This window comes from Formica exsecta, unplaced genomic scaffold, assembly GCF_003651465.1.
Source record: "Formica exsecta isolate Colony F162 unplaced genomic scaffold, ASM365146v1 scaffold363, whole genome shotgun sequence".
In the NCBI taxonomy this organism is placed as follows: domain Eukaryota; kingdom Metazoa; phylum Arthropoda; class Insecta; order Hymenoptera; family Formicidae; genus Formica; species Formica exsecta.
In genome coordinates, this window is record NW_021850877.1 from 1,475,055 (window position 1) to 1,485,761 (window position 10,707).

The window sequence follows — 10,707 nt, forward strand, 5'->3', positions numbered from 1 at the left end:
TATATGCGCCCGTCTGACGGCAACCGGAACGACGTAGAAGTATAGATTGCCGAAGCGAGCGCGACACGGACTCAGTCCTCCAGTACACTCCATCGAAGACTTGTTGATCCTGTGCGGAACCTATCTATCGAGTGCTGGCCGATCCTGCCCGGCTGAGGTGCAAGGCGTTCCAGACGAGCTGAGGGTGCAAGAACGTGTTGTAAGTAAATTATAATTGGCTTAAATTTAATAATAGAAAAAATGCTTTAAACGTTTAGAATGTCATGATACTGTTAAACGTTGTGTGTTTCGCCATAGTGCTCTCTATACGTTACGCTCCTCAAAACTTGTCCTTGACGTTAAAATGTCCTCAACTCATCTTTCATGAATAAAGCATACACAGTTATCATAATATTAAGATATAACAAAAAATAGAGTATAATATAGAATAAAAAATAGGGTTCAATTAATTGTCTTATAGAGTCAAAGTTAAAATAGAATTTAAAAATATTTCTATTTCTATACAATTTAATTAGTTTGACACAAAAGATGATTTAGTCCATTTGAAAACCTGAATATTTGAATTAAGTTAAGTAAAATTTATATTAAATTCATTGATTACTGTTTTATCTACAACCCGATTAAATAGCATGTATAAATGCTATGAAAAAATTTCATTTGCAGATGAAAAAGAAACAAGATCGAAGAAAGAAGAATAATCGATCGTATATACAAAGTTATTGCTAGGATTGATCCAACATGACTCATATCTTACACGAAGCTATCATAAATTGTAATTTGTCCTTGACCAGAATATGAAAAAAACTTGTTATATTTTTCAATCTTTTACAAGCAATTTAATATCGGAGCATTTAATTTCCTGTTCTATGATAAAACGTATAAAACAATTATGCATATATATTTACTAAATAATGTTATATTATGATTATCATTTTGAATATTGAACAAGTGCAATCGATTGTTCTCGTATTCAAATATTAATTACTTAATTAACATTGTAGCGTAGAATAACACGCAACATCTGAGCCACGATATCCTATCAACAGTAAATCGAAAATTTAAATAATAATGACATCGATGAATTGTATAAAGAGTGCTCTTATCGCTTTTATGTTATAAAACCACGTATTAGCAATCGCGAAAAGATAGCGTTGCATCATCGACATCTGATATGATAAACCAACGTAAAAAGGGGTTCGATGTTAACGGCTAGCCGCGTCTTACGGATCACTGCTTACAGCAAAAACAGTCAGGGATAAACAAAAATAAAATATGTTCATAAGAAGTACGAAAAAGAGATGACCGTGCAAAATTGGTTGCAATTCAAACGGATTAACGAATCTGTTTTTTCGCCCGATTTCGGATATTCTGTTCTTAAAATAATTTCAAAAGTATTTAATCTAAAAGTTATACTACACATTTTATTCTAAAGAAATATAATTATTATATAATTATATTATATAATTAAAATTTTTAATCGCTGGACTGATCATTGCATTGCAAATGCAATCATGTAGAATCTTCTAGACAAATCTAATTTTAGATTGCTATGCTACTGCTATCATATTTTCAAACAAGCAAAAAAAAATTAGATAATAAAAAGATAAGATTCTTTCTTATACAAAATTAAGAAATAAACTCCAAATAAGATTTGTTACGCTAAAATAAATATTACATGTTTAGAAGTTATAACATAAGAAATTTCAAACAAAAAGAGAGATTTACTCCTCATTTTAGAATAATTATATTTTCAAGTATAATGAAATATCTGCATAATAATGGATAATGAATTAAGATTCACTTTTTAATAACGTTTAATTATACTGCAAATCCTTAATATATTCAGTTCAAACATTTAACGTAATGAACATTCTTTCTCCCTCGAATGATTACAGAGTGCCCGAAGATTAATATATCTCCAACAATATGAAGGTATGTGCGGCGATAACGCTAGTGCTTGTAGCAAACACGGCATACATCGGTGTCGAGGCATGGGGTGGTCTCTTTAACCGCTTTAGTCCTGAGATGCTCTCTAACCTCGGCTACGGCGGTCACGGGGGCTACCTAAATCGTCCTGGGCTATTACAGGTATCTAGAAATACATATCTTTCTTGTAAGAAATTACCCCGCGCGATTTTTCTGTATTTCATCTTAAAAACATTTAAAATGTGTTCCGTAAAATCTTTCGAATTAATCTTTTAAACGTTTTTTAAATCTATTTTTTTTATTAAAACCGGCAAAATCTAAAAGAAAATCTGAAAGGTTTTCTAGATTTTTATTTTCAACGTTTAAAATATGTTTAAAAAATATTTAAAAAATTAGATGAATTTTTTGGACTTCTCTTTATAACGTTTAAACATCAAAGGTAAAAGTCCAGATTTCCGGATCGGTAAAAAAAATGATATAAAAAGAAAGACACTATCGGAATAATGGCAAAAAGAGCCAAGTGTGGTTTTTGAGGGCGCAAATGTTTACTTTAAAATATAATTACAAAATTTAAAAAAAAATAAAAAAACAGTAGATTTTTAAATTTTCTTCTTTGTTTAAACTATACAAATTTTAAAGAATCTTTAGATATATTTTAAACGTTATATTTTAACGTTGGAAATATAAAATCTAGAACTTTAGACTCCCTTTTGATTTTTTTAGACGTCAATTATACATCCTATCATTTGATTTAAATAGTAACACGCAGTATGGGTCACGTACAATCGATTTTTCATTTTCTATCCGCGTGCACTTGCACTTGCATAAACTTGCAAGAAGAACTCTCCTGTGGCCCCGTTTATTTCCCATTTTTCTTCATCTGTGAATTAACTTCAAGATTGCGATCCGGAGATTGAATGGAATTACCTTCGCAGCGCGATACGTGCGAAATTACTGCTACTGTAAAAACTTTTACTGCGTTTCAACTACGTGATAAATAAATAAAACTATAACCGTTCCTCGGTTATATTCGAGAGCTCCAGAATATCCGTACATATCGCTCGATTTATATCTTTACTTATTTACATAAGATAATCTTCTTCGTCGCATAATTAGCAAGCCCGTGCTAACGAGATTCTTCTTATTAATAAACGCAAAATTATTATATTAAAATCGATTTATAATTATTTTGCTAGCAATGTGTAATTATTTGAACAATGTGCAAAGTATAATCAAACAAGTTTATGTAAATAAATCCGTGAACTAGTCGAGTATTTATCATTTAAATCATATTTGACTTTTCTGTGGAAGAGAAACGCATCACATAATAAACATCGATTACATGAAATTATACAAATATGAGTGAGTAATACGATAGTAATACGACCTCGAAATTGATGATTAAGTAAACAAGAATCAGCGAAAAAAAAAAGCTACTCGCAGATTACGTTGCAACACTTGGATCTTGCATACAAAATTCTTAACTACATATCCGTGTTTAATATTATTCAATTATTATTATTAATTTTAATTTATAGAGTTCTCGATAAATATCGAATCAAGTTTCTCTTTTCTACCTGAATTTTTAGGATATCTTACATTTAATAAACATTAATATAAAATGAAATAAATTTTTTTTACCATCTCTTTTTCAATCTTTAATAAATAATATAGTATATGTATTATAAATCAATAATAAAGAATAATAAAATATTTTATAGAAAATGCGATTTTAATATTTAGTCTTGAATATTTGCAATTCTAAATAATAAATTTAAAAAATCATAAAAAAAGATATATTTTAAATAAAGCAATCACTTTCCTTCTTCTCAGGAAGGATATAGCGGCATATATGGAGAGGGAATCGAACCTACGGAAGAACCTTGCTATGACAGGAAATGCGTGTATAATGATCACTGTTGTTCAGGTTCCATTTGCGTGAATTTCGATGGAGGTAAATAAAGACAACTCTAATAAAAATTTCTAATAATTCGTTACAAATTAATTAGATTTTCTAGAATATAATTAAAAATAATAAAGACATTATTTCTCATACGATCTCCCATATTATCGATAAAAATAATCATGAGCATGATATTCCAGTTACTGGAACATGTGTCTACGATTTTGGTATGAAACAAGGCGAGCTCTGCAGACGGGATAGCGATTGCGAAACCGGCTTAATGTGCGCCGAAATATCTGGACGAGAAACGAAATCGTGTCAACCACCGACCACTTCGAACAAATTATACAGTGCGTTCACAAGCATATTTTATATTTGCAAAATATAAAAAAAAATATAATGCTGCGTAAGATTATAAATAAATTTCATCAATAAATAATGTATTTGTTACAGATGAGGAGTGCGTTATGTCAAGCGAGTGCGATATCAGTCGTGGACTATGCTGTCAATTACAAAGACGACACCGGCAAACTCCTAGGAAGGTAATGGAATATATCTATTGTTTGAATTGTAAAACATGATTGCATATATCTTTAAAAAATTTATCCAAAAAATTTACTCTTTTCTATAGACTATTAGCGGAGCTTTTCAAAAATCGTTGTCTATTAAAAAAAAATATATAGTTTTTATTTTTACGTAGTCATCCTCGATTTTCTCTGTGTATGTATGTAAGATAAAATATAAATATCTTATTACATTGATTCATTAAAGCCTACTAAAAATAAAATTTTTCTTAATACCACTTTTTCAAATAATCTCTCTTAATAATCAAAAAATATTTCGACAGGTTTGCTCGTACTTCAAGGATCCTCTAGTCTGTATCGGTCCGGTAGCGACAGATCAAATAAAGTCCGCGATCCAGTACACCTCTGGAGAGAAACGAATCACTGGACAGGGCAACCGTCTGTTCAAGCGGATGCCGTTCGCCTAAACGTTCGTCGTACTTGGCAATACGTGACGGAGGTGACGTATACAATATAAGATAAGTTACAAAAAAAAATCAAATCCTCCTTTAGTCGTTGTGAGATGATACCTAGATCTAAGTTTGTCGACTCGACATTATCTCGATCTCCTTCCTATAGTCCCGACTTTCCTCCACGCCAACGATACATTGGGAAGTATGACAGTAGCGTAAGAAAATCATGCGGCAAAAATAAAAAAACTAAATGTTACTCGGGGAGGTGTTACTTTGGGATTGTTTCTTTTTCGAGTATATAGCGCGACTGAAAACACCTATAACACATATCATATTAACCCGTCTCGTAGGTCTCTCTAAGAATAAGAGACACGCTAGCATAGTTGTGTTAAGAAAGAACGCGCTGATGAATAAGAGCGCCGTACGACAAAGATGTTTCTTAATGATTAGAGGTAAAGTATATACGGGACGTTCGAGAGAAGTTCCATTAGACGATTTATCTACCGGTCTACCGGTTGAGCTTTCCTTTTGGATTGTAGTAAGAGATTAGTGAATCACTTAATTGTCCGTGATATAAATCATATATGGTTATAGAGATAAGAATATAATAAATGAGAATAAAGAGAGAGGCGTGCACAAACGAAGAAGTGAAGAGTTTTCATTATCGTCGCGGTATCAACATTGATTATTTTATTCTGTTAATCAACGATATTCTTATTACGCTCTAATCTACAGAATGTGTGTTGATCGAAGTCTATGTTTCGAAAATTCCGAAATAAAATGATATATGTGTCTTCAACGACTGCTGATACAACGATGTTGTTGCATCGCAAATGAGGTTTTTCTCAACGAGAAATTTCAATATCGATACCGCAAACGATAGTGTTATTCGAGTTACACGATGCATCGGATCTATACCTTTTAGCTGCATTTTTATACACGTTCGTTGCATGATACGTGTCGCAAAGTTAGAATTTATTTTAGAATATATTTCAAAAATAAATGACATATTAACACAGAAATAATTTTCTCTATGTAAATTTTGTATACACATTCTATATGACTTTAATATAGTTCCTTTATATAACAAAAAAAAAAAACAACTTTCCATGCGCTTCTACATTAACGTATATTATATTAAAATGACAAAATAAATATGTAAAAAATATCGTGAACTCCAAAATTAATTCTAAATCTTGAAACGTCTTGTGAACTTGTTTTGTGAAAATTCTTTGAACATCTGTGTCATTTCATGTGTAAAATATTATCACAATAAATTGTCACAAATATTTGACAGAATAACAAGATGGATAAAATGCAGCTAAAAGAAATAGAAATATCGTCAATGCATTGCAAGTCGTGACTTATATTTTTAGTTGGAGATCGAGAGATCCCAACGAGTCCGCGGATGCCAGCCAGTCTTGCAGGATGTAACAAGAGAAACACAATAGCGGATTTAAGGTCCAAATAAAAACAAATGTACACAATTGGAAATAACATATCTCTAAGGAAATAATATTTTCAATTTTGAAAACATATAGCAATCGTATTGCTAAAAAATGAACATTCCAAATATATAAAACACAGTTATAAATTAGCAGAACAATTTGAGAATCCGTGAAGCCAGTTGAATCTTTTTAACAGATCCTAAGAAATCTCGTTATTTATAAATCCGCTATTGGACGGCCTGCTAATTATTCAAACGCACAGATCGAGAAGTATTTGTTCTCTTTTTTTTTCATTTTACAAACGATCGTCTAGCGAACGAAACGCGAAGTGTCGTTCGGACAGTCTCAATGGCGGAGAAGTATTTTCTACAGGGGGAAGAGCTGAAAAAGGCGCAAAATATCTTGTAATTCGGTCGATGTTTCAAGTTTACCCTTAAAAATCGTATTTAGACGTTTACTCGACTATATCGGACACATTTATCCTTATTCTCCTCTCCAAAAAGAACTTCACACACACACACATACTCTGTCGGTATGTATATGTATTCGTAATGTAAATCGTATCGTGGAGTTGCAAAACGAGACATTTTAAAATGTAGGAGGATTACACTGTAAAAGATACATATCAAAGAGGGAGAAGTTTTGCTTCGCTAGCTTATATTCAGAGATATATAGTGTTAGATATATAAATATATATATGATAAAACAAAGAAAGAAAGACGTTAACTCTTAGTAAAAACAATATAAGTGTGCATATATTGTTCGTTTAAAAAAAGAAAATCCCGAATGAATATTTAAAGAAGAGAAACTATTAAAAAGAAGATCGCGGAAATCGCTCTGTTCAGTATTAATCGCGGAAATCGCTCTATCGCGTAATAATCTCGTGGAAATCGCTCTACTAGCTGTACTAATATTAATGAAATCGTAATACATGAATGAAATACACAATATATATAGTCTGTGGCTATGTGAAATATTATTCGGTGGAAATTTGTTATAATATTAATCGTTATAACATCGTTTGAAAAAGCGCAATGTTAAATAATAATCGTTTGAAAGATCGATTGCACGACGTTTTAAGCATAATCGTGGGAGACGCAGTGTTAAGCGTTCTTTGAAATCACGTTCGCATACAACAACAACAACAACAATAGCAAATAACAACAACAATGCTCTAATTCCAGTATGCGTAGAGTACCTGTCATCTCTGTCTTATTATTGAGAAGGAAAAACTCTCAGCAAATCCTCGCTTTTTACGCGACTGGTGGTGCTATGTGATCGTTATATTTTTAGTTGGAGATCGAGAGATCCCAACGAGTCCGCGGATGCCAGCCAGTCTTGCAGGATGTAACAAGAGAAACACAATAGCGGATTTAAGGTCCAAATAAAAACAAATGTACACAATTGGAAATAACATATCTCTAAGGAAATAATATTTTCAATTTTGAAAACATATAGCAATCGTATTGCTAAAAAATGAACATTCCAAATATATAAAACACAGTTATAAATTAGCAGAACAATTTGAGAATCCGTGAAGCCAGTTGAATCTTTTTAACAGATCCTAAGAAATCTCGTTATTTATAAATCCGCTATTGGACGGCCTGCTAATTATTCAAACGCACAGATCGAGAAGTATTTGTTCTCTTTTTTTTTCATTTTACAAACGATCGTCTAGCGAACGAAACGCGAAGTGTCGTTCGGACAGTCTCAATGGCGGAGAAGTATTTTCTACAGGGGGAAGAGCTGAAAAAGGCGCAAAATATCTTGTAATTCGGTCGATGTTTCAAGTTTACCCTTAAAAATCGTATTTAGACGTTTACTCGACTATATCGGACACATTTATCCTTATTCTCCTCTCCAAAAAGAACTTCACACACACACACATACTCTGTCGGTATGTATATGTATTCGTAATGTAAATCGTATCGTGGAGTTGCAAAACGAGACATTTTAAAATGTAGGAGGATTACACTGTAAAAGATACATATCAAAGAGGGAGAAGTTTTGCTTCGCTAGCTTATATTCAGAGATATATAGTGTTAGATATATAAATATATATATGATAAAACAAAGAAAGAAAGACGTTAACTCTTAGTAAAAACAATATAAGTGTGCATATATTGTTCGTTTAAAAAAAGAAAATCCCGAATGAATATTTAAAGAAGAGAAACTATTAAAAAGAAGATCGCGGAAATCGCTCTGTTCAGTATTAATCGCGGAAATCGCTCTATCGCGTAATAATCTCGTGGAAATCGCTCTACTAGCTGTACTAATATTAATGAAATCGTAATACATGAATGAAATACACAATATATATAGTCTGTGGCTATGTGAAATATTATTCGGTGGAAATTTGTTATAATATTAATCGTTATAACATCGTTTGAAAAAGCGCAATGTTAAATAATAATCGTTTGAAAGATCGATTGCACGACGTTTTAAGCATAATCGTGGGAGACGCAGTGTTAAGCGTTCTTTGAAATCATGTTCGCATACAACAACAACAACAATAGCAAATAACAACAACAATGCTCTAATTCCAGTATGCGTAGAGTACCTGTCATCTCTGTCTTATTATTGAGAAGGAAAAACTCTCAGCAAATCCTCGCTTTTTACGCGACTGGTGGTGCTATGTGATCGTCAAGAGAGTCCCTTAAAGAGAATCTCTGATTGATATTATCAATCAATTATCTACTAGAGTTCTCGAGTACTTCCCAAAACGTTAATCTACCTGTGTAAGGAAACTCAAAACATATCATGCGAAATGCCTAATGCATTTAAGAGAGTTCTAAATATGAATGTTAACTACGAGATATAAATATATATATATTACCTTATTGAAATTATATTTTTATCTTTGATCCATATGTATATCTAAGCTCTATATATTTACACAATATTCGTATATTTTCTCGAGGCGTATATATATATCTATAAAATAACATATATACACAAACACACACATATACACACACATATCCGTTCTGTTATATCGTATATAATGTTCGAATAAATTCGCGCGCTTGATAATAATCTTTTATCGATTTTTCAAGCGCGATTCTTTTCTTCTGAAATTTTTGTTCTGAAATTATGAATGTAAAATTATTTGCAACTATGAATCGATGGTCGATTATGTTGTAATCAATTTTAATTATTATTTATATGTGTGCATATATATATATATATATATATATATATATATATCGATCTGCAACTATGTAGGCGCCTACGTACATGAGAGACCTATATATATATATATATACGTTTGTATTATATTGTATCTTCTCTTTAGACGTAAAACAATATATCCCAATTGTCTGAAAATATTTTATATATATATTGGTTTATATTATTCCGTAAATATGTGTGTGTGTGTATGTGCTTGATATTATATAACTTTATATATACATTTTATCGAAAATCTCTGTTTCTGCTGTGAGAATATCTCTTTTCTCTTAGTCGGGCTAAGGAAACGGTTGAAATGTTATGAACTGCACACAAAAAATACATATCATAGCCTGTAAGACTCTTTGCCTTGTAAGAAAGTTCGAACGCATGTTCGCAAAACACGGAACATGATGTGGTAACGAATAGATACATACATATGTACGAGCTATCACAGGTTTTAAGGGAAATTTGGCCACTTGGCCTTGAGTCGAAAGTACCTCTGTCGTAAGAATTAATCCCAGCGTAAAACTTTATGTGTATGACGTATATGTAAATGTATCGTTCAAAATTACAATATTTAAAAAAAGAGTTCTAATAGCTAAATGTGAAATACATGATGGTGCATATGAAATAAACTGAATATATTTCTCTGTCACTCCTTCTGGCTATCAAGTGTTTTCTCCTCGAATATGCGTTCATATATGATCGATATTCTCTCGCGAGTTTATATTATTCCAGTCCACAAAATTTGCAATATTTTTTCTTTAAAATATATATTTTCGTACTTACCATCTTGTTGTTTTTTTGTGACGCTCCGATAGACAACCGATCAGATAAGAAATTCTGTAAAAAGAAAAGAGAATCAATAAAAATTAAACTAATATTTAAATCATACAAATATATAAAAACATTGTTCGATTTTGAGAATGTCAATTATATCTTCCATATTTTCATTTTTTGTTTGCTTTTCGTAAAAATTAAAATAATCTGATAGAAATCAAAAGGAGTAAAAAAGAATTTAACGGTTGTGACGCTGCCTTTGGTTTGATCGAATCCATAATCTCATAAAACGCAATTCTTTCTATGTCAATAATACTTTTAGACGCATCTCTACTTTTTATAGCGATTCGTGAATACGTAAAATACCTTTTAGATGTAATATGCTCGTTGCCTCTTCAAAATTATAACAAAAAAGTAAAATGTTGAAACTGCAAAGTACGGAGCACGTCTTCACCGAACCGTGATCTGAAGATGACTGCAAATTCAAACACTAACGTTCTTCC

At 31.6% G+C, this 10,707-nt stretch overlaps 1 protein-coding gene and 1 long non-coding RNA gene across 3 annotated transcripts; one reads left to right on the forward strand and one right to left on the reverse strand.

The window, feature by feature from the left end:
• The first annotated feature begins 31 nt into the window (after positions 1-31).
• Positions 32-6,273, forward strand: LOC115238970 (ITG-like peptide). Of its 2 annotated transcripts, XM_029813225.1 has the most exons (7): positions 69-199; positions 664-772; positions 1,896-2,088; positions 3,760-3,880; positions 4,030-4,179; positions 4,283-4,371; positions 4,677-6,273. In XM_029813225.1, the coding sequence occupies exons 3-7, from the start codon at positions 1,927-1,929 to the stop codon at positions 4,818-4,820; spliced, it is 666 nt and encodes a 221-aa protein (XP_029669085.1). In that variant the 5' UTR covers positions 69-199; positions 664-772; positions 1,896-1,926; the 3' UTR covers positions 4,821-6,273. The 2 variants fall into 2 exon arrangements, with proteins under 2 accessions (XP_029669084.1, XP_029669085.1); XM_029813224.1 differs by lacking the exon at positions 664-772 and having other exon boundaries at positions 32-199.
• Positions 6,274-9,176: 2,903 nt separating this feature from the next.
• On the reverse strand, positions 9,177-10,585 carry LOC115238974. The gene is made up of 3 exons (XR_003884571.1): positions 10,571-10,585; positions 9,500-10,267; positions 9,177-9,187 (listed from the first exon to the last, which is right to left on the reverse strand). It is a non-coding gene; the product is annotated as an uncharacterized LOC115238974 (long non-coding RNA).
• Positions 10,586-10,707: the final 122 nt, after the last annotated feature.